Source organism: Asparagus officinalis, chromosome 8 (assembly GCF_001876935.1).
Source record: "Asparagus officinalis chromosome 8, Aspof.V1, whole genome shotgun sequence".
Taxonomy (NCBI): domain Eukaryota; kingdom Viridiplantae; phylum Streptophyta; class Magnoliopsida; order Asparagales; family Asparagaceae; genus Asparagus; species Asparagus officinalis.
Window position 1 is genome coordinate 107,692,550 of NC_033801.1, and position 25,570 is coordinate 107,718,119.

The window sequence follows — 25,570 nt, forward strand, 5'->3', positions numbered from 1 at the left end:
CACATATAACAATTGCAAAGTAGTCCACTGAGACCTTGCCATTTCGCTTGCAGTACACTGGACTTATGGTAGGCCCCTGCCCATATGAAGAGAAAAGATATGAGATATTTGAACTAATTAGGTCTCATTTTTTTTCTCTACAAAGGGTGCATTTAGATAATAGTTGACATGCATTATAATGAAAATAATAACAATTATGTTGCAGAGGTTTAAAGAAAACAGAATAAATAATTATACAAGAATAACAGATAATGCCATACAGACTTGACAGGGAAAAGAAACCTTAAAACCATACTGAATTTTTTCCGGGTGACGTTAATTGTTCAGAGAAGACAAACTAAAGATAAAGAAACCTGTAGTTTCATTGGAGTTTTTGGCATCTATATGGTTCCAAGTGGGTTTCTGTTGAACAAAGGCATCAGGCTTGAGTCTAATCTCACATTAGAAAAGATTGCATAGACATCTAATTAAGGAGGTCAAAACTCATCATTGAAATGAGGTTGATTCTTTCGAGTCATTGTGGTTCCAAGCATACTACCCCAAGTCATTTCTATACATGAGTTGTTATAACTCAACAAGTGGTGCCGCAGCCCATGATTTGGTAGGCCTTTGGATGTTTGTGTCAATTTTTACATTTTGTTAGCATAGGTTAGAGCTCAAGGTGGACGGTGAGTAACTTGATCCACCACCGATGCTCTTGGGTCACATGGTATTGCTTTCCTCCACCATAAATGACTTTGATTGTCTACAAAGTATTCGGAAGTCATCTCCATTAGCCAACATGTTGGACAGGCTCAATTGTATTTTGAGCCAAGATTGAGTTTTTTTGGGATTTTAAAATATCCATTTGCTAGGCTTTCTGTTAAACAAGGGCAAAGCACTTGGGTTTTCCCATGTTGAGAACAAGGACAGATGGACATATGGTTAACAATATTTGAACTCACAATTCAAACAAGGTTAATCCTTTGATTTGATGTGTTCTCAAATAGATTAGAATAACCCATCTCCATTTGCCGCCCTTTACAACCCCAAAATGAGCCATTGAAAGTTCAAAGTTTACCCTACAAGGTTACAAATAAATTGTGTACCAAAAAGTTCAAAATATTAACAGGAAGTTTCTTCTCACTGTTAGAGAAAGATGGAGTGGTATAATATAAACCAACTTGCATGCTCAAGCCAATAAGTTACTGTAATCAGAAAAACTAAAATGGTTATGTTGATTACTGCAGGAATACAGCAAGATGAAAAGAACAAGGATTGACGATACTAGAGAGGAATAAACTGTGGCAAGGACATAATATATTCTAAAAGTAAATCCATGCACTAAGAAAATAAACATGTAACTCAAATCTCTTCTCAGAAATATATACCTGCAACCCGGTTAGTGATGGCTGGCTATGAATTCTTTCAGCCACTTCCTCTGCACTATTTCCCCTCATGTTTGCAGTCACCTTCATCTCAAAAGAAAATAATAAACAGATCAAAGGAAAAAGGTGAGTAAGAGATGGTGGTCAAGTATAGTTTAATTAATTAAAAAAATACCGTAAATTGTCCTGTTGCCCTCAAGTGTGCTTCTAGTCTTTCAAGAATCTCATGAGTTGCATCCAGTACACCTTTGCGTCGTATCAAGGATTTCTTGCTTGCAACAAGTACAGCCTACACAACTTACGAAACATCAGGAACTAAAACTTTTAACTTTAATGTTCAAATAAATATAGAATGTTGAAACTGAGGTTTGATAGAAATCAAGTATGACAGCTCCATTACGTCAAATAAGAACTTACTTGGCTGTCCAGCACAATCCCGCCTTCAATTTCCTTCAAATTATTCTCGCGTAATGTGGTCCCGCTACTCACAAGATCCAGAATACCATCGGCTATGCCCATCTGAGGCCATAAGAAAACCAATGTCAAAAAGTGATTAGACAATCATGTGTTTGGATTATAGAGTTAATTCAAGCTAAGACTGAATAAATGTTTAAACTGCCATAAGAGTGCTTCTCATTACTATTATGCATGCGAGGTATACATTGCTGGCTAACAACCTATCAGCTTGAAGTTTTTAAAAAAGTAGTTACATAACAGCTGTACTACTTAAACTACAATCTAAGGTTATGCAATTCGCAAAAAACCCTGTTAAAGTATAACATAGTTTATTAGGACACTAGATAGGCACACCTGAATTACAAATATTTTTACATTCCAAATAGCTGTGCAAATGATGTTCAGGGTAGACTGAAGCAACTTTGCACTATATTCCATAAGTATCCATCACCTATATTCTATTATCTATTACTATTATTCAAGAAAAGCCACACTTTTGGCTCTTTTCCTATGTTTGTCAAGTTTTCAAAAAATTCAACATATGTCCTCAAAATTTTATTGTACAATAAAACTAAGCAGAAGAACAAAATTGGAAAGATCTAAAAACACCATAACTACCACCCATTACTTGATAACACCCATTACTTGATAACTCCCTCAACAATTTATCGTACAATAAAACTAAGCAGAAGAACAAAATTGGAAAGATCTAAAAACACCATAACTACCACCCCTTACTTGATAACTCCCTCACTCACCACTTTTTTTTTTCTAATAGTAGGATACTTCATATCACTTTTGGTAATAATTTCTAAAAATCTCTTCATATTAATACTGATTATTAAGGTGTAAAATATTTTTTTATGCAAAAGCTTATTATGTAATGCATGCATTGCGTGCACCGAAGGATGTATAAATACACATAACAAAAATGCATAAAATCCCAAGAGAAATTCAAGTGATTAAAACAAATTTTAGAGAACTGCAGGTGTGAAGATTAGTATTATGTAGTGCATACCCTATAGTATTAACAGATGAGAGGGATAATTTCTAAAGTAGAAAAGTAAAGAAAAGCTCTTTAATCTAAAAGAGTTAGAATTAGTACAATAGAACATAACACATCAAAATTAGTTTTAGCAAAACTACGGAAAAGAGCATATAGCACACTACATGTTGATGACCAAGAAATAGCCAGGAGTAAATTGAGGAATCAATATAGATATCTAAAATCAATCAATGATTAAGATGGTGAAAGTAAGGAGGACGTAGTTCATTAAACTAAATCAAGATGGTTAAACTGGAGGAGTACTTATGAATTCCTATGCGATTGCAGAATACATATGAAATTGAAAGCAAAATTCTATGGGACAACGTATAAGATCAACAATGCTACAAATCAGACTGTTGCATGATTAAGAAACATGTCCAAAACATAAGCATAGAAAATTTAAGAATGTAACTTGGGAAGTGTGGATATACACAATAGATGACATAACAAAAAAATGCATTCATAATAAGTTAGAGATTTTGCTCATATTGAGGATAAAATGAGAGGTAATCAACTGAAATGGTTTGGCCATGTGCAGCTGAGCAAACTAAATACAACACCGAAAAGTGATAAGAAAATAGTTAACTGGCCAAGAATTAGAGGTAAGCCTGAGAAAAATTGGTTCGATGCGATTAAAAAGGATTGTAGCGCAAACGCAAAAACATTCGGATAAAAGCTTTGTTGTTGTTGTTTGAATGTTCTACCAAATATTTGAATGCACAATGGCAGAAGTTCTTCTGAGCCATGTAAAAAGCATGAAAGAAAATTCTAATGTCAAGCACATATAAGTGAACAACCTAGTAATATCTCCAAATTGGAAGTAGTAATTCATCAACCAGTGAAATACAATCATAGTCCTCGGTGATACAGTAAGGAAAGGACACAGAGAGAACTGAAATCCTTTAGAATGCATGAATGATAAAAGCTCTAACAGGAAAGGTAATAAATCAAAAACAGGCAAGAGAGGAGACAAGTTACTAATCGGCTACATATCTCTTCCTACAAGAAAAATGTCTACTAGTTTTTTTGCAAGATATACTAAGCAAAAATTCTTACAGCAGGTGCTGCCTCGAGTGCTCCATCAGCAGAAGAGAAGGTGACAAACTCCAGACCTTTTTCTTTCATAAATTTTGGACCAAGCTGTGATCAGAGAAATGTTAAGATTTCTTAAAATTTCTGTTGCTGCAAAAACATTAAGGATGTGGGAGTCACATACATAAGTAAAGCCAGTTGCAATTCTTAAAGGCCTCTCCTTTGTCCATTGAGGCATTTGCGCAAGATCATGCAGAGAGTTTATATTTTCAAAAATCCCGTACTTAGGAATCTAATAAATACACAAACATTTCAATTAGTAATTTGAAATTTTCAAAGTCCACAATGCTCCTTTCTGGAGTATGAGAGCTGGCAGTGTACTTACTGCAATAGACAGACGACAACCTCCATATTTAAGTGCATCATGTACAATAATCAAATCCTCATCGCCCTGCAGAAAAAAGATTCGAAGAATTCAAACACGAAAACCTGCATAATCTTTTGTAAAACAAAAGACAATTCGTATAGTTCTATACTAACTTTAGAGGGTTATATCTAAGATTGGGTTGCTATGCACGTAAGGTAATCTACCAATCCAAATGAAAGGTACCTGAGCAATCTCAAATTAGATTTCTGAAGGCATACAGCAGGGTGGAATCAATATGCATTAATGAGAATCTGATTATCAGATTTTGGCTCCAAGTCAAATTGATTGGACTAAACACAGGCATTGACTGCCATTCCCATATCAACTTGCACAAGGGGTAATGGTGCATCGCCAATGTACCCCAATGATATAATGGCCGAGGCTTTGCCCATGCAACCATGATATTGACCACTAAGTTCTCTTGAGAGTTGAGACTAACCAACTGTCCGCAAGTATGATACAGAGACCAAGTTGAAGGTCAATTTCTTCCAATAAGAAAACTCACTCCTCAAGGCAAAGTACATCAGTAGAATTGCCTCAGAACAAAACCTCATTTACGCAAGTGGTCAAGCAGGAAATGAAACCCCAGGTATAAGAAACAAATATATTTTGCTCAAATAACAATTTACTCAAAGCAGTTCCTCTGGTGAAAGATAAAGTATAGCTTCGAGGATCATGTTTAACAGTTCAAGAGAGCATGAGCTTTTTCTTTTCCTTTTTTTTTTAACTGACATTTAAGCATAGGAAAACATGGGGACAAAAGGCAAGAATCTTATATCTTAATTAATAGCTACAAGTCCAATTGCAAAAACTAATCAGATTAATTGTTCGAGGTCTTTCGGTAACCATAGAGACAAATTAAAAGTAACAGCAAGTGTTCTTCTTAGAAATAAAGGACAATGATCTGTCAGTTCATGTTCCTCCATGATATATAAGAATGGATGATGATGCTACTAAAGGGCGAGCTCAACAATATAGAGGCCAAACATGTTACATCCAAGCAGTTACCTGTCCATATTCACTGACAGTGTCAAGACCTACAATACCAAGGTCAAGGTCCCCTGACGATAATTTGCGAACTACATCTTTCGGCCTTTGAAACCAAACCTCCAAATTAGATAGCTACATGAAATCATTAAAAAAGTCAAATATTGTAGTGAATGAATAAAGCCCAGAAGCTGGAGTCATCTACGATAATAATGCATAGTTAAAAGTACATGCAAAATTGGCCATCACGTACATTGTCACACAATGGTCATAAGTGCCCACATGAAGCGATGGAAATTAGGACTATCTTAACCTACAGAAGTACCAATACTAACGTGAGAAAGTTTACATAACTGCCTAAACATCAAGAAAAAATAAGGCCCCTCCAAGTATCCAATATGATGTTAACTGAAAAGTGAATGACTTGAAGGCGAAGTCAAACATTCTACAAGTGATGCTATATGGCGTTTGCAATGAAGTAGAAAAACAGAAAACCTACTACTTTCAATAGTCAAAATCAAATACAAAATGAAGGTTTAATATGACATTAACAAAAAAAAAAAGAACTCAAAATGGACATTGAACATTCAACAAGCCACAGTATGTGGTATTGCAAGAAATTAGAAAAATGGATAACATGCTATGCGAAGAATCAATGTGATATACAAAATGAAAATATGAGTAGCAATATTATATAGTTTTAAGTTTAGTAATGCATTTAACCCCAGTCAAACAAGACAAGATGCAAGTAGTACGGAGAATTTAAGATGGATACGTGGTAAAACTTAAGATGTACATGGTGAGGACCAACAATTAAACGTATTAAGATAAGAGTTGTCAACTAAATACAAGGTGGAAAAATACCAACTAAGATGGCACTCACATGCAAAACCAAATGCTGAGGGAAGCTAGAGTGAAAACAGATACCGAAGTAGAGTTAAACAAGATTGTAGGGTTATGAAAGGGAAGAAATAGCCCCTAACACAACAAAGACCATCATGTGATTCTGTATGCTAAGCTTGCAAGCTTATGCAATAGCACGGAGAAGAACAACGGATCAAAATTAAGAGCCACAACTTGAGATTTATCTCGTGGCAACATTTCTTGATGCATTGTTTTTGTGTTAAAGAGTGAAAATCAGAAAGAAAAAAAGAGACATTTTGATCTACAGACAAAAAGGCAACTGTTATTGATACGGGTGTATCTTCTCTTCGGAACTTAGCGATCCTCATAGGAGCTTGTGGATAGATGATTCTCATGATAGCATGAGAATAGAGGTGTAAAACAACACAGTGAAACGCAGGTTGAAGAGTGGAACAAGACGACGAATCGAAGAATCGAAGCATCCAGTTTTCAGCCTGTGAGTGGACTCATACATGTACATGAGTCGACTCATCAGGTTGAGTCGACTCATGTCTGTCATGAGTCGACTCACGAAACCCAACCGTTTTATTAAAAGTTTCTGACGAGTCGACTCACCTCATCATAAGTCGACTCACTTGGCATAAGTCGATTCATGCATGTTTATGAGTCGACTCATCGACGGTTTCCTGGTTCGTTTGGGTTTCTGTTTTCACGAATTCTTGTGGGGTTTGGGCTTGGTTATTTACCACTTTGCCACCCACGTTATTACACTTATAAAAGGGGTAGTTTAGGGTTTCTAATCAATTAGATGTAATCAAAGAGAGATTCTAATCAAGAGAGATTAGGGTTTAGAGAGAATTAAGAGTTTATTCTCGATTCTAGTGAGATTGTGAGAGAGGGATTGTAATCTTTTTATACTCATAATCTATAGAGGGTATTTTTCTTTGCCATATACTGAATTATTCTTGTGTTTCTGTCATCCTCTTCTCAACCCACCTTTGATAATTCTGTGATCAAAGATGCTCGCACGACGACTCGTACAAAGTTGGTATCAGAACGATCAAATCCTGTGAAGGAGGCATCCTGTGTATGATCCTGACTTGATCACAATACAAGAAGCTAGACGAGATCCTTATTTCATTAGAAGGAGTACAGAAATTAAGGAAGAAGAAGATGACTGAAGGAGATAGTTCAGCGAGGCTAAATGCATTGGAGAAACAGATGGAGACAATGAGTTCGACTCTCACATAGCTCGTCAATATCTTCCAAGAAAATGACAAAAAGGAGGAATCTTCTTCGAAAGGCAAGAAGAAACTTATGAAATCCGATGGAAAAGGCGAGGAATCTGATTCTGATAGGGACGTCGATATTGTCAAAACTGTTCCGCATCAAGGGGGTAAGGATTCTTACCAGAATTTGAAGATAGATTTCAAGGTAGAGATTCCTGTTTATGATAGGAGTGTCAACGTCGAGAGGTTTGATGATTGGATCGAGCGGATGAAGACGTATTTTACCCTCTACGGATATTCATCCAAGGAGAAGCTTGTGTTCGCGATTTTGAAGCTTTTGGGGTATGCATTGACATGGTGAAAATCCTATTGCAAGCAGGAACGAAAGGCGGTATCGTAAAACAAATTCAAGGAGCTACTGAGGAAGCAGTTCTATCCAGTAAGGTTCCTTGAGGAGCGTTGGTATAAGTGGTACGGATTACGCCAAAGGTTCAACCAGACCGTTCAAGAATATACGACGGAGTTCCAGCAGTAGACGATGGTTCTTAACATCGCGACGGAAGAATATTCCATCTTTATGAAGTATATGACGGGTCTAAATGAATATATCCGAAAGGAGATGAAGTTGTTCACAGTCGAGTCCATGACAGAAGCGAGTGTGAAGGCCATTGCCATTGAGGACAGGCAAAAGAAGGACAACAAAACGAAGAGAGACTCCAAACAAACGGGAGGCAAATCTAGTGACTCTCAGCCTAAGGAAGAGAAGAAGAAGGGTGATTCGGGGAAGGTGGGATTGACATGCAATCACTGTAAACAGACAGGACACGTAGCTGATCATTGCTGGGAGAAGTATCCTCATCTGAAGCCAAAAGGATTGAAGAAAAAGGAGAAGAAGAAGGCATATGTAGTAGCTCAGGGTCCGAAGGAAGTTCCCAGGATGACAAAACCCAATAGCGATCTTAACCTTATGGCGGAAAAGCAGACCACGACTGAGGACGAAGACTCGAGCGAGCAGCTCTTTGTTTTAAAATTACAGGTCAAGACCAGCTTGGTTGATGCCATAGTGGATCCAGGGAACTAGAAAAATTTGATATCTGAGGTATTGGTTCAGAAGCTGAGATTGAAGACGGTTAAACATCCGAAACTCTATCCTTTAGGATGGATTCAGAAGGAGACGGGATTAAGTGTGGTCAACCAATGCACTTTCAGATTTGCACTCCACGAGTCGTATATTGACGAGGTCACATGCGACGTCAACCAATGCACTTTCAGATTTGCACTCCACGAGTCGTATATTGACGAGGTCACATGCGACGTCGTTCCGTTGGATGTTTGCCAAGTAATACTGAGTCGTATATTGACGAGGTCACATGCGACGTCGTTCCGTTGGATGTTTGCCAAGTAATACTGAGCAATCCTTATTTATGGGATAGGTTTGCGATCTACGATAGGCGAGCCCAGATGTATACGTTCACCAAAGATGGCGAGCAATTCATATTTCGTTAGACGTCTCTTCTGAGGGAGGCAAACTTGGCGACGATGACGCGAGCGAAGAGGCTAGTGAATACAAGCAAGAAGTTCATCTCGCTGTGCATTAGACTTCATGACGAGCCATCGAAAAGGAGTTGCATGTTCGAGCGGAAGACGACTACGATGAGGTGAGAAACGAATGAGTCGTTTCTAGTTGTACGTCGATATCAGGTTCCTAGCAAAGCCAGGTGGTACAGAAAGGATGGAGGAGCTCGCGAGTTTCCTCAGTTGAAGTTCTAACTTGAATGAGACTTCAAGTTTCTAAAGGGGGGACTCATGATATGGGTTATTTTCTCTTCGGAACTTAGCGATCCTCATGAGAGCTTGAGGATAGATGATTCTCATGATAGCATGAGAATAGAGGTGTAAAACAACACAGTAGAACGCAGGTTGAAGCGTGAAACGAGACGGTGAATCGAAAAATCGAAACATCCAGTTTTTAGCCCGTGAGTCGACTCATATATGTACATGAATCGACTCATCAGGTTGAGTAGACTCATGCCTGTCATGAGTCGACTCACGAAACCCAGTCGTTTTATCGAAAGTTTCTGATGAGTCGACTCACCTCATCATGAGTCGACTCACTTGGCATGAGTCGACTCATGCATGTTTATGAGTCGACTCATCGACGATTTCCTGATTCGTTTGGGTTTCTGTTTGTACGAATTCTTATGGGGTTTGGGCTTGGTTATTTACCACTTTGTCACCCACGTTGTTACACCTATAAAAAGGTTTGTTTATGGTTTCTAATCAATCAGATGTAATCAAAGAGAGATTCTAATCAAGAGAGATTAGGGTTTAGAGAGAATTAAGAGTTTGTTCTCGATTCTAGTGAGATTGTGCGAGAGGGATTGTAATCTTTTCATACTCATAATCTAGAGAGGGTATTTTCCTTCGTCACATACTGAATTATTCTTGTGTTTCTGTCATCCTCTTCTCCACGTTGTTACAGCTATAAAAGAGGTGGTTTAGGGTTTCTAATCAATTAGATGTAATCAAAGAGAGATTCTAATCAAGAGAGATTAGGGTTTAGAGAGAATTGAGAGTTTGTTCTTGATTCTAGTGAGATTGTGAGAGGGATTGTAATCTTTTCATACTCATAATCTAGAGAGGATATTTTCCTTCGCCACATACTGAATTATTCTTGTGTTTCTGTCATCCTCTTCTCAACCCACCTTTGATAATTCCGTGATCAAAGGTGCTCGCACGGCGACTCGTATCAGTTATTACTTTATGGGTGTGTCTAATGTTGGGGATTCATAGGCTCAGTTGAAACTTGACCTGATGGGCACCTGGTCCAATTCTGAAACGTACATTTTATAACACATAGTTTCTTCTTTATTTTTCTCCAATGAACGGAAACTCACATAGAAAAATTCATAAAGGCAATGCATTCAGGCAGAGACCTATACCTCCTTCCATTAGAAGAATAGTGCAAAAATGGGCAGCATGCATAAATCAATACTTCATTCTTATTATCTTAGTTTCGAACAGGAATACTATAGGGTATATGTATTTAATCTTTCAGTTAACCAGGTGGACAATAATAATAACAACTTTTCTGAATCAAGTCCGAGAACACAATAACCACGGGTAATTAAAATTGAAAAATCATGAAGCAATTTCATCATTAGGCACATTGAAAATGTACAAAACTACATTTCCAGTCCAAAATTAAAAATAAAATAATACCTGCGGGATGTCAGCAACGTACTGCCTTGGGTTCACCTGCCTCACCGTCAGCTGGCAATTCTATTCACCATGAAACCAAACTAAGTAATCAAAATAGAGTTTAAAAGAGAAATAAAAAGAGGTGATCAATGCTACAATTAATAGTATACAATGTGCGGATACGATCAGTCCATATCTAAAATTTTGATTCCCAAATTGAAAACCGATATCGTTTGATTCCCAAATTGAAAATCGATATTGTTGGATGTAATGTACAAATTTCCAAGGATTTCAATGCCTTTTAAATCATGCATCAAGGGGCAAGAAATTAGGACCATTTTCACACTAGTCCCTTAAATGCTTAATACCTTGAAATTAGCCCCTCAAATCATGGGAATTACTATCAAGTGCCTCATTTCTTATACCTCGCTACTGCACCTATTGATTGGAGGATTGATTTGAAACAACTTACCATTAGCAATTTGACAATTTCAATGTTTTCTGGGACTAATTCTGAAACAATTTATAAGAATTGGAGGACTGATAACAACTTCAATGGTTGAGCGACTAATTTCAGAATACTAAAGATGTAAGGGATTAATATCGGAAGACCACAAAAAAAAATTGAGCAGATTTGTGAAAATTCTTATAGCTTGATTTTGACAGCATATGATGCACGAGCACATCATATCTAACCGTACGAATTGTCAATCCTGTTATCCAGAACTTAGACTTAGATTAATAGTAGGCGGAGATCGCCGGAGACGGGGGTTGGAGGTGGACGAATGAAGTGATTTCCAAAAAAGCCACCATTTTTGAGGAGATGAGGTTTACGAAAGATAAAAGATTGGATCTTTTTTGCTGCCCCTCTCCCTGGCTGCTGCGAGCAGAAGCAGTAGAAACCCACCGTCACGTGGATGCTGGGGTTTATTCCTTTTCGGGAGATTGGTTCGGGTGTGAGTGGGCAGGTGATTTCTGCTGATTCGACCCGATTTGGATTGTTAAGTTAAATCAAAAAAAATTTTGTAAATGGGGGTGAAACTTACTTAAATTTGCTAAGGTTTTATTTCACCTTTCTTCCTTCAACTTCCTTTTCTTTTCTTATTTATTTATTTATTTTAGAATCATCGTGAGCATGTGACATTTTGGGCACCACACTCAATCCAAAGCAATTCTAAGTTTGATCCAATCATTTTATTGCCTCCGCTTGAACTACAAGCCCTCGTTATCAAGTTTATGTAATTTTGCTAGGTTTAAACTATTATAACTTATAAGGGTATATAAAATAAATAAACTAAATCTATAGATAAGGTGGCGGTTCAAGTCATGCCATAGATAGGTTTAGAATGAGCAAACTGTTAGCTCGTTTTGATTACTTTTTTACCAAATTGAATCTTTCTAGAATAGGAACCAATCCCAATTTTGGTTAGGTCTAACTTCTAAGTTGTTTTAGCCTAAAAGGATGAATGGGTTTTGATTTTTTTTCCCTAAAAATAGAGATCCTCTATAATTAGATGCTAATTGGACAAGGTCCAATCCTTTCAATTCTTACTATTTATCTCAATACTAATAAAAGAGATCGCGCCGCCTATGATTTCCACTATCACAAATAGTAGTTTTGACTATAGTGGTTTTTAAATATTATTAATAGTTTTCAAAACTAAAGTGGTTTTCAAAATAACAATAAAAATCTTACAGGACATGATATTATCTGTTGGAAATGATATAGTCAGTAAGAACTAGGAGAATTGAACCATCTCCAATTACCACCTAATTAGAGAGAATCAGTATTCTTTTTCTATTTAGGTGATAACTAGAGAGGGTCCAATTGCTTAAATCGTAGTCGTCTATTCAAATTTCGAGGCATATGATGTGACCATTTAAGATTTTTATTGTTTACAAAATTAGTTTTCAAGGCAACAATGGTTTTCCTAAATAATAGTTGAGTCCTATATTTTCACATCTTAGCCCTCAAAACTTGAATAAACGGCTATGATTTGAGTAGTTAGACCGTCTCCAATTACGACATAATTGAAGAGGATTCGCATTTAAATCGGTTATGATTCAAGAAATGAATGGAAATAAAGACGCGGGTTGAGGAATCGTCTAGAGAACAATCAATCAACTGAAATAATAAAAAATTATGGGGAAAAGAGAAGAAAATTGATCAATCAAAAAAATAGAAATAAATAAATAAATAAATGATGCGGGTTGTAGAGAACTCATTTCGCTTTAAATCTTTCTCAAACTGAAACAACCCGAGCATATTTGTGTGAATGTGGGGGCCACCACATGAATGAAGCAGACAAAAACAACCGCGTGAAAGAAGGTTGTGCAAATCTCGTAGGGGCCACAAGAGTGTGAACGCGGACTCGTTTTGAATTGGGAGGCAAGGACGTGTGGGGGTCACACCACGTGAGGAGTTGAGGTGTTCTTTTCTTTGCGATTTCTGACCCACCCGAAGACTTGAGCACATATAAATATTTGGTGCAGTTCTCTCCTAGGTTTTGGTGCAAGAGCAGGTTTGCTTTGTGGAAGTACGACGCAGGTGCAAGAGCAGAAGTGCAAAAGAAAATTGCAGAAACAGAGGCGGTTGCAGAGAGCAGGTGCGCAGGAGAAGAAGAAAAGTGCGGCTGCGGGAGAAAAAAGTCAACGGTTTTCTTTGGCTTCGTGCAAATAGGCTTTTATGCTTTTGAGAGAGATATTTGTATGAGGGATCTGAGAGTTTGTGTGAGGGTTTAGATTGAGTGATTGTAAACCCTAGTTGTAATCTCACCCTCTAATAGTAGATCTCCCCCCTCCTTGCCCCGTGGACGTAGGCAATTTGTCGAACCACGTAAAATAGTTTGTCTTGCCGTGATTTGTATAGCCTGTAGGTTCCATCGACAAGTCAGTCCTAGATCTAATGAGAGGAAGAGCTGATATCTCACTCTGTTGAATTATTTTGCTTTCGGTTCTTGTTTCCTTTGAGAAATAAGAATTTTCGTTGTGATCTAAACTCTTGTTGTGCACCTTGCGCACCGGAGATGCTGCCAAAATTTTCACTCCGCACAACAATTTGAAAACTAACAGAATATCGAGATCTATAGGTTCACTCGATTGCGTATAAGATCTTGCATATCACGCATGTTTAATTCTAATTGGCTTTGTAGATTTTGAAAGTACATATACATGGGGTTGCGTACTCTCCCTAGCTACATCAGTTTTTCTAATTTTGACTATTACAGGGATTTTTTTATTTGGCGCATCCACGGGTATCACAACTGCAATGACATACAATTGGAGTACTTTAAAGGCTAAATGGCACTTGAATACGTTATTATTTTATCACAATTACATTTAAATATTCTAAGTTGTAAAAAGTTATACTTCGATGCCCCACATTGTAAAAACATGTCATTTTAATACCTTAAGTTGTAAGAATTTGACACCTAAATATCCTATTGTTTGACCAGCCTTACACTTAATATTCTAATTCTAAGTTATAAAAAGTAGCACTTTAATACTCTAAATTATAAGAAAGTGACACTTTAATACCCTAAGTTGTAAGAAAGTAGCACTTTAATGCCTTATATTAGTTGTCAAGATATATTCCTAGGAATATTTCCATGGCAACAACCAAAAGGTATTAATGTGACAATTTTTTATAACTTAGGGTATTAAAGTGCTACTTTTTACAACTTAGAATGTTTAAGTATAAAGGCGGTGAAACAATAAAGTATTTAAGTGTGTATTTTAAACCAGTTTTCTACTGCAATTAATAAATACGGTTGCATTCTTTTAAAACCATAAATGGAGTGCAAACTACTACTCAATTACAACTCAATCCCCAATAGAAAGAGCTTTGCTACAGGGACCCAAAATATGGGACCAATAAAGGGGACAAGTGAGGTGTCCCCCTCCTATTGGATAATGAGTTGGTCATCATTAATGATGTCCAACTCATTATCCAATAGGAGGGGAACACCTCACTTGTCTTCTTTATTGATCCCATATTTTGGGTCCTTAAAGAATTTTTCCAATAGAAACTCGAACTTTGAGATAAAAAACCAAGGCACGAGCTACAGCTAGAATTAGCATAATTTTAAGACGTCCGAACAATTAATTCTTTTGCAAGCAACACAGGCACAATGGCTAGTGCAAGTGATACGTGCGTTGTGATTACTTTCATTTTTCTTAATAACTTCCTCTCTTCAAATGTATATATGGGTATCATGTATCGTGCTACATAAGGAGAACAAAAATAACTTGAGGAACTAACCCCGTATTGTACTGAAGTGGATTTACATAAAATCCACAATAATACTAGTTTTCCAGATCCTGACGGATTTAATTATTAACAGTGATTCCAGCTAAAATTCAAGCATTCAACTAATGATGATTCATAAATCAAAGCACCAGGGGCTCATTAAATCACTATATACAAATCAACCTCAAGAACAATACCAACTCAAAAGAGTGGACAATGTTGAGAGCAGCAAATCAGCAGAAAGCAAAAACAACAACGTTGATCTAACGTCTGCTAATGTTGGATATATAAAAAGAGCGAGCAAGAGACGATAATTTACACGTATAGTTCCTGTCAAAGAACACAATGAATTCTTAAGAAGACATGTACAAATTCGACACATCGAACAAGCAAAACCTGTCAATACACAGTAATTCAACAATAAGAACGAAAAACTAATGAACATCAACAGGAAGAAAAAACACAGCTATGGATTTAACTAGGTTCCCTAGGACCGCTAAAAAAAAGGAAGAACAAGAACAAGAGACAAATGTTTTGCAAAACAATGTCCAAAACAAGCTCCCTTCTTTGATACATAACAAGCTAAGTGAAAAATACACAACTAGAAATTGCTAATCTAACCGTCATTCCAGCTAGATTTTCAGACCATGACGATGTTAGATATAGGTGCCCTACAGGCAATAATTGTATATTGTAACAGGACCTATATAAATATAACATCCTTGTTCAAAATAATAGTATGCTATTTTGGTCAGATTTATCTGGTATTTTAATACAGATAAAGTCCTTAGAACGATACTAGACTATCAGACATTTCAGATATGATCGTAATGAAGAGATCTGATTTGTCGCTAACGTATATTCTAAAATGTTCCTAGTCGATGAAGTGTTAAAATGTGACATCATCACTTTGGGAAGACTAGTGTATACTCTATTTCTCCTTTGGTAGGATGATGATTCATCTCTTGGATCATTGATGTGAGACATCAAGATATAGTATACAAGTGACTCATTAGTGAATGAGTTGACTGAATGACTCACTGAGAACGTCTAGTTGGTAATTATACTTAATTGTCAAATAGAAGTTCTCAAGTGATATAGTACAAAGTAGTCTCTTGACCTGAGTCATGAGTGCAATATCTTACATGTCAGTATAGGTGTACTTAGACTTTTACCTAACCACAGTTCTCATTGAGTTATGCATAACAGTTCTTGTTGGGTGCATTCCAAGACATAAGTATATATTGAGATGCCAAGATGGGATTCGTCTCTCCCAGTATAAGGGGTTGATGTCATAAAATTGTTTGATATAACTATAGCCTGGAAATTCTTGACCAACGTAAATAAGATAAACAGAGTGTTAGTTTGATCTTAAAGGTTATGAGTTTAATATCAACAAATACTAATCGAGCTATTAGGGTTTGACAGTTTTCCATACCCTATGCTCTATAGTTTGACATGATTTGACGAAGAGACTAGACTATACAATATTATCACTAAGTGGTCCTGATAAAATTATATAAGCATCTTGCAGACATTTATCATAACTTATAACCAGATAGTCTTCATGTGTAGCTAGCACCTCTGTTGTACTTGTGGATATGATCCACTGTCGAGTCTTAAGTTGGGTCCTAGAGTCACACCAAGTGCGTACTTAAATCCTATGAAATATAATTTATAGAGTTAATGCGTATGATTGATACGCATATATGATTTTCACTGGATATACATAAATGTATATGCATCGGTAAAATTAGAATGTTATGTGCTTAAGAAATGAATTCCAATATTGTTCTTATAAAGTTAACTTTTAGTCAACTGGTTGACTTTTTAGTCAACAGTTAACTTTTGGTCGACTCATTGATTTTTTTGTCATATGATGACTTATTAATTAATGATTAGAAAAATACGAAATATCGTATTTATAAAACACCATATTGATGTGGTATTTTCAATTATGAAATACACACTTCATTATACCTTGATTAATGAGTCCTGAGATGAGTCATTAAGGTGGTATGGTTTAAGAACATGGTTTTAGCACATGGTTTTGATTCTTCATGACTCTTTGCATGACTCATGAGATGAGTCATTATAGGTGTCAATACCTACGGGTTCCCGTACACAGTTCGAGACGAAGAAAAGATGATAAATAACATTATCCGAGTCGAAGAGGATTATCTAACGTCGACAAGCGAATGAAGCGAGTCGACGACGCGTACGAATCAATGGGATGACAAAATAGCAAAGAAATGATCCAATCGGGAATCACATTTAACTCATGAAAGACGAGACGTCATTCATGTCTCGTCCGCTCCACGTATGATTCACCTATAGGAGATTGTAGATCTTTTCGCTGGCTTTCTGACGCACTTTGAATCACGTCGTTCTGAAACCAGATCGAAAAAGTTACGACAAAAATAGTCAAAAGAGGGAAAATGGCGTCTCGGTCAAGGCCAAGACACATTTGTGTCTCGGCATGGCCAGGTCTGTCTCGGCATGGTCAGGACTGTCCCGGCCCCGAAAAGACTATCTCAGGCCCGTTTTTGCTGTTTTTTTCGCCGTTTCTTCGATGTTAACTACCCCGATTCTGATCCAATGCCTCTCCAACTGATTTGGAGTTATCTTTGAATGATGTTAAGTGGTTACAACTGAGGACAAGATTAAATCATTCGTTCTTATCCGAAAACCAAGCTTTAGAAGCCTATAAATACAATCCTAGGACCTTCATTTACACGGATCCGAAATTCTTGAGCATTGGCAAAGCCCTACTAGATTGGAGAGTGAGAAGACACGAATTCTAGAGGGGAGGAATAGATCTTGGCGAGTTCTTCGACATAAAGAATGAGAGTTTGATAGATTTGCAGTCCAGTTCATCCCTTTTTTTCTTGAGATCGTACCTAGCTACGATTCTCGAGAAGAGTGGGTATCTCGCTTTGCTGAGATATTTGCTTCAATTTCTTGATCCCTTTGCGAGTTAACAAAATCTATACTTTAATCTGATCACTCGGTGGTCCATGGACTAACCCCAGCACAAGCAAAGATCCTACGCAAACAGTGTGTGATAAACGTCTGTTGTGTGTGTTTTTAAAAAGTTTTAATTTTTACTTTCATTTGTTGAGATCATTGTAACGATTAAAGTTGTGATGAGTCCGTTATTGAAATAACTAACTTTTAACCAAAATACGCTAGAGACCATAGTGGGAGCCAACATCCTCACTACCAAGGCTGTCGTGTCGCAGCCACTAATCAAGATTCCGATGCATGAATAGGTCGAATACGAGTTTGATCAGCAGAAGTTCGAGGAGTACGTATCCTCCTTCCCCTCCTCCAGATCTTCCTCTCACTGCAAGCACTGGAAGACCACTTCTGTGAAGAAGGTTAATTGGCCTTTAGATCTGAAAACTCAGGGTGATAATCTTTACCTGAATGCTACTGAAGTCTCCTCTCCGGTCTCCAAGAAAGTCAGATCTGACGTTCGTGACAACTCCTCAAAGGTCAAGGAGTTGCCCGCCGAGGGCGCACCAGTGCTGACGAAGAGGGCTCATCAGAGGCACCACCAACGTCTTGCTCGACAATTCGCTAAGACTTTAGAACAGGTGGATGGACTCCGCTACCAAGTAGATCTAGAGTTTAGAAGGCACCAAGTGGCTAAACCATTGCCGCAGCAAGCATCAGGATCCTCCTCCCAACCGCTAACTAACAAATGAGTTCGTGTCAAAAGAACCCATTTTACTCTCGAGAAAGCATCCAGAAGCACCACACACTTCTTGCTCATGCCCGAATCCTTGTGCAAAAAGCACAAGAGTTACAAAAAGAAGAACTGGTCAAAGAGCCACAAAGACCTAAGCAGGTTTGGATGTCGAAGGCCAAAACAACGCCTCTACCTGACAAGAGACACCAATCGTGTCTCTTACTCAATTCCAGCTCTAAGGCTGCTTCCCAGCCTTCGTCAATTTCAGATCCCATTTCTATTGCTCCCACACCTCCGTTGAAGCCCTACGGAAGTATGGATCTTTTCAAGTTTAGAATTCCATTGAAGGGTCTCCTTGGTCCTCTACCTGAAGATCGAGGCAAAGCTCCTATTAAGGAACGCTTGGGTTCATTGAATAATTCCCGAACAACTATTCAGACTGGGGGACGTACGCGCCTCCTAACAAATTGATTCATGGAACCACCCACTTAGGGGTTCGTGTGGAAGACCGGGAGCCCGTTGGGATTCCACTTGCACGAAGATGTAATTATAAATGTGTGACTCCTGCGAACGCCAACAAGACATTACATCCATGGAAGAAGACGTGTCTGTTACATGATAATATATACCTGAGGAATCAAATCAATAGCCGATAGGTTGCTCCGATCATAATGTTGATGAGTTGTACTATTGGGTTGGGAGTACAAATAAATCTCGAAAGAGACGTACCCCAAAATCAGACTCACGTTGCCCTTGTGAGAGGTTAATCTAGGCAGTCTTATCAGAGTGTAGCTACCCCAAGACCACTCCACAGAGGGTCTCGGTATTACAAAGGCTTTTTACTAAAGCGTCAAAACCCAAATTAAGACGTTCTCTCAAAAGAAGACCGGCCATTCAAGATGACGAACTCCTAGAAGTCACCATCAACATGGCTGACAAAGAAAAGTCTGTGTTCAATTCGAATAACGCTAATCCCGACTTTTCTCTGGGAAGAAAAGTCGATTCAGGAATAGCCCGATAGGTGTCTCAGCTCCAGTTAGAAGCCATCAGACATGGGGATTACCCGAAGATGCATGAAGAACTATCTTCAAAAGATGAACTTTCAGATACTTTCTCCGTATAACGACCGTGGAATTTTTGATACTAGTTAAAATAAATTTTTGGTATTTTAAAATATTCAATTATTATTTTTTAAAAGAGTATTTGTATTTTCTTGGTTTTCTAAAATAACCTACGATTTAAAAGTCCAATTTTATATTTTTTTAAATAATTTTGATATTTATAAATTAACTTAGTACAATAAAAATTTCTGTAATTAATCCGTTGTGTTATCAATACTATTACGTATCATTTTGAATAATACGTTGTATTATTTTTACTATTACGTATTATTTCGTATAATATTATTATGTATTATTTTGTACAATTTGTTGTATTATTACTATTATTGTATATTATCTGTTGTATTAGTATAACAGATATGTTTTATTATATATATAATTTTTCCATAATTATTTGATTTTAAATTGAAGTAAATATATTTTTATTTAATTATTCTCGTTTAAATTGTACAATATGTGTATTATTATGATTATTGTGTATCAACTGTTGTATTAATACAACTGGTACATTTTAATTTGTAGATATTTATCCAGTAATTATTTGATTTTTTTGAATATAAATAATTATTTTTTATTAATTTCGTTTTAATTACCTAATCCTAACCCTAACGTAACCTATATATATCTATTTATTTTATTTTTCTCTTCTCCTCTTCTTTCACGTGAAGCCGCTGCAACTCTTCTCTCTCTTCTCTCTCTCTCTTTCCCCCGCGACCGAGCCTCCTCGTCCTCACCTCTCTTCCCTCATCGTCAACTGACCAAACACCGACCAAGCCTCCGTCGTCCTCCACCCAAACTTCCTTCCTCTTCCTTTGTTCTCTCTCAAACCCATACCCCAAGCCACCACCCTCATATTCATCCCCACCTCCCTGACCTCCCCCGCCGACCACTGATACGGGTGTATCTTCTCTTCGGAAAAGCGATCCTCATGGGAGCTTGAGGATAGGTGATTCTCATGATATCTTGAGAATAGTAGTGTGAAGCGACACGGCGGAGCACAGGTGGAAGCGTGGAACGAGACGACGAGCAGCAAATTCGAAGAATCCAGATTTCAGCTCGTGAGTCGACTCATACGGTACATGAGTCGACTCATCAGGTTGAGTCGACACAGGAAGAGGAGAGACCAAGATGTAGATCTAAAGAGTTTTAGGTCTAAGTGAGATCCTAATTAAAAGGATTAGGGTTTAGATTGTGAGATTCTATGAGATCTTAGAATCAAGAGGGTATCTTTTTAGATCAGAGAGTTTAATCAAGAGAGATTAGATTCTAGATTGAGATTTGGAGAGCTTGTTCTTCAATTCTAGAGTGATATTGTGAGGAAGAGATTGTAATATTTTGTTCTTCATAATCTAGAGAAGGTATTTTCCTTCGCCAAACTGATTTGTTCTTGTGTTTTGGTCGTCATAATCTAGAGAAGGTATTTTCCTTCGCCAAACTGATTTGTTCTTGTGTTTTGGTCGTCCTCTTCTCAACCCACCTTTTGGTAATTCCGCGCCTTCGCCAAACTGATTTGTTCTTGTGTTTTGGTCGTCCTCTTCTCAACCCACCTTTTGGTAATTCCGCAACCAAAGGGTGCTCACACGGCAACTCGTATCAAGTTGGTATCAGAGCATTAGATCCGGTGAAGGGGGCATCCTGTGTATGGTCCTTACTCGATCCCAATACAAGGAGCTTAGCGAGATCCTTTTCTTTGGAAGGAGTTCAGAGATTAAGGAAGAAGAAGATGACTGAAGTCAACAAAGATGGAGGGGCTCGAGAGTTTCCTCAGATGAAGTTCTAACTTGAATGGGACTTTAAGTTTCTAAAGGGGGGACCCATGATACGGGTGTATCTTCTCTTCGGAAAAGCGATCCTCATGGGAGCTTGAGGATAGGTGATTCTCATGATATCTTGAGAATAGTAGTGTGAAGCGACACGGCGGAGCACAAGTGGAAGCGTGGAACGAGACGACGAGCAGCAGATTCGAAGAATCCAGATTTTAGCTCGTGAGTCGACTCATACGGTACATGAGTCGACTCATCAGGTTGAGTCGACTCATGTCTGTAATGAGTCGACTCACGAAACCCAGCCGTTTTGTCAAAAGCTTCTGCTCGGTCGACTCATCTCAGTCATGAGTCGACTCATCGAGGTTTCCTGGGCAGACTTGGTTTCTGTTTTGAAGGAATTCTAGTTGGGTTTGGTTTTGGTTATTTACCAGATTGCCACCACGTTGTAAACCCTATAAATAGGGACTGTTTAGGGTTCTAAACAGGAAGAGGAGAGACCAAGATGTAGATCTAAAGAGTTTTAGGTCTAAGTGAGATCCTAATTAAAAGGATTAGGGTTTAGATTGTGAGATTCTATGAGATCTTAGAATCAAGAGGGTATCTTTTTAGATCAGAGAGTTTAATCAAGAGAGATTAGATTCTAGATTGAGATTTGGAGAGCTTGTTCTTCAATTCTAGAGTGAGATTGTGAGGGAGAGATTGTAATCTTTTGTTCTTCATAATCTAGAGAAGGTATTTTCCTTCGCCAAACTAAATTGTTCTTGTGTTTTGGTCGTCCTCTTCTCAACCCACCTTTTGGTAATTCCGCGACCAAAGGATGCTCGTACGACGACTCATATTAAGAAATCAGCATAGTGGACCATTCCAAGAGTCACTCAGGTTGGGAGATGAAGGATAATCGAGTACTATAGTTGGTAGCTCAGGTCGGATTTTGAGAGTGTTCATCGGTGAGATATATTAGGCTTGACTGGGCCCTTATCAGTGCCCTGATTGAGAGGTGGAGACCGGAGACCAACATCTTTCATATGCATATAGGGGAGTGTACGATTACACTTCAGGATGCCGCCGCCTTACCCCCTTGTTGTCGTCACAGCTTACTCCTCTTCATCACCACTGCCAGCCCGCCAACGCCCCTGCTCCTCCTGTAGCCGCCTCAACCTCCAACAGTGCTCCCTGTGCCAGATCCGATCCGCATCGTTGACATCGATTTGTTCAACGTACCCAAGGCAAGATCCCACTTGCTCAGATCTGAATTTTATATTTATTAGGAATTATCTACATATTTTAGTTGTGATTATCTACATGGGTTGTTGGTGAATGATATTAGATGATGAGAAATAATTTTAAAAACAAAAATGGTTACTGTTCATATAGAAAAGAAAAAGAAAGAGAATATTTTCAAGGAGTATTTTTGGAAAAATTACTTCGAGAAATTATTTTAAAGGAACTTATTTTACAAAAGGATTATTTGAATTAATATTTATTATTTTAAAGATTATTTTAGAATAATTATTATGAATTAAAAGAATTTATTTTGTGAAAGGAATTATTTTAGGAAGATTACAATAATTTAAAATAAATTATTTTAGAAAAAGATTATTTTCTGAATTACATAGTTGGTTGTTCATAAATTTATGACTCTTCATTTTAATTACCTGATATGCCATGATATTATTATACATGATCAGTTGTATTTGTTATAACTTGTTGTGATTGAGAATCATTAATAGTTCATGACTTAGTGACTTTGTACGTCATGAACAAGACTTAGTGACATATGTGCGTACAGTGACTAATTTTAGGAGGTGGACCATGTTGGCCTTCTTGTTTTGATGATGTTTAACAAACAATTTATCACTAATGTTGTTTGTCTAGTATTTGTGTTTTCCTATGTATTGTAAACAAACAACGTAGTTGGAGGATGGATGGAATAGAGCTTTAACGATCATATCCAAAGGAGGTTGGCGGAATGTCGATGAAGCCTTGCAATTCAAAGTTAAAGATCAAGTTCAAGCTTCATCCGCGAGATTACCAAGTAGAGCTTATTGAAGACCAATCAAGCTTGGGTAATTTAGTTTAGGATTTATATTATGTGTGTTAGATACTCTAAGCTCAATATAATATACACACACGTATTTGGTTTCTATGTATATATATAGTTATATATATACATGCATGGTTTTAGGTTTTCATGTTTTGGACATACTTGCAAAATACATGAGTTTTCACAAATGGAAATTCAATTTGAGAAATTCTTTTTCTAACATGTTTGTTTTTATGTTTATAAACATTTCGTAAAGTTTCATCAAGTTTGGAATTGATTTGTTATGTTTAATGGAATTTACAAAATCATGTTTTTCGTTCGTGCATGTTCGTGCATGTTTTACAAAATAGATGAGTTTTCATAAATGGGAAGTGATATTCAAGAAATTCTTTCTTGACATGTTTATATACATGTTTAGAAACTTCCCTCAAACTTTTACTATTTTTAGAGTTGATTTACTGTGCCCAATTGATTTTACAAAATCGTATATGTTAACAGTTTTTTAGAAACTGTAAATTTGTATTCAAATATTTATTTCTCTCAACTGGGAAAAGATTTTTCAGAAATTCTTTCTCTGAAATGTTATTCTATATGTCTAGAACATTCCCACAAAATTTCATAAATTTTGAAGTTCATTTACTATTTTACATTTATTTTACAAAATATCTGCGCACTGCTACAGTAACTCCGGTCGACCGGAAATGTCTCTGGACGTTTCTCAGCTTTGCATATGCCTCTCGGTCGACCGTACCGGTCGACCGAAGTACTGTAGCAGCCAACCATTGCTACAGTAATGGCTAGTTCTGTTTTTTGTTTATTTTAATGTTTTGGAGGTGTTTTTCTTGGTTTTTGGACTTGTTTCTTGAGCCTATATATACCCCACGCCCTCATACTTCTAAGGGTACTCAAGAAATATTTTAAACAAGTTTAAAGAGTTTTAAAAAAGGGTTTAAGTTTGTTTAATGTTTGTTTAGAAGTTTTTAAGCAATTGGGTGTTTGATTTTGAGAATTCAATTCTACAAGAGCTTGAGGAGATCATCTATTAGAGTTTGAGCAATCAACTATCCTCCCTCCATCTCTTGTCATCTATTGAGAAGTTTTCTAAACTCAATCTAGCTTTATATTTTATATTGTTTGATTATCATTTTATTAAGCTAGTATTCATATTGAGTTTAGTTGATTTTATTTTCTCTATGTTTATACACACAACCATTTGAGCTTATTGTATTTACATTCATAGTATAATTGGGTTGTGGGATTGTGTAACTTAGAGAGTGAGCTTATAATTCGTTCTCATTCATTGTAGAGAACAAACACTTTGTATTGAGCCTAATTGTGAGGATTCACTTGTAATACACTTGTACACCGAGAGAAGTGTGTGGTGAGAGACGGGGTCGAATCCAAGAGGAGTGGCGTCGGTTGACGTGCCTAGGGAGAGGTTGTAACCGAGCACTTGAGGAGGAGGACACGGGCTAGGACCAACACTTAGTGTGTGAGGTGTGATTGCATAGTGATTGTATTGTGAGGTGTAAACGTTGTTCGGGTGAACGTAGAAAACCCGGTTGTGATAGTGGAGATCTCCTCGAGGTGAGGAGCGGAGACGTAGGTCGTGGGGACCGAACTCCGTAATCATATTGTTTGTTTGTGATTGCATTGGCGCACTTAATTTTATGTTCTTATCTTATATCGCCTTTGTATATTGCTTGTTGATTATATTGCCCACTATCTAGTTTAGATTGTTTACCCTTGAGTTTATATATCCTTGCACATACATTGCCTATATCTCTTTGTTAGGATATATCTTGTTGTTCATATTGCTTATCCTAGCTCATATACATTGTTGTATTTCATACTTGCTAGGATAACTTATTAATTAATTTTAATTGGCATTAAATCGGATTAGATTAGCATAAGACCCTAATCACCCCCCCTCTAGGGTCTAACAATTGGTATCAGAGCTTGGTGCTCTTTGATTTAAGGTCTAACCACCTTGAGTTAAAGATCCAAGTTATCTTATTTGTGCTAATCTAGTTATGATTACATTAGTCTTGCTTGCATATTTTCACATATATATCATGAATATGA

At 37.2% G+C, this 25,570-nt stretch overlaps 1 protein-coding gene across 1 annotated transcript in view; it reads right to left on the reverse strand.

The window, feature by feature from the left end:
* LOC109821674 (ATP phosphoribosyltransferase 1, chloroplastic-like) overlaps positions 1–25,570 on the reverse strand; it is a 40,361-nt gene that overhangs the window by 1,444 nt on the left and 13,347 nt on the right. Inside the window, exons 2-11 of the mRNA XM_020387841.1 lie at positions 11,084–11,124; positions 10,633–10,692; positions 5,339–5,452; positions 4,289–4,354; positions 4,088–4,195; positions 3,928–4,011; positions 1,785–1,886; positions 1,543–1,656; positions 1,371–1,451; positions 4–76 (exon numbers count right to left, since the gene is read on the reverse strand). Of these exons, the coding sequence (XP_020243430.1) occupies positions 4–76; positions 1,371–1,451; positions 1,543–1,656; positions 1,785–1,886; positions 3,928–4,011; positions 4,088–4,195; positions 4,289–4,354; positions 5,339–5,452; positions 10,633–10,692; positions 11,084–11,124 (843 nt within the window). The remainder of the gene's footprint in view (positions 1–3; positions 77–1,370; positions 1,452–1,542; positions 1,657–1,784; positions 1,887–3,927; positions 4,012–4,087; positions 4,196–4,288; positions 4,355–5,338; positions 5,453–10,632; positions 10,693–11,083; positions 11,125–25,570) is intronic.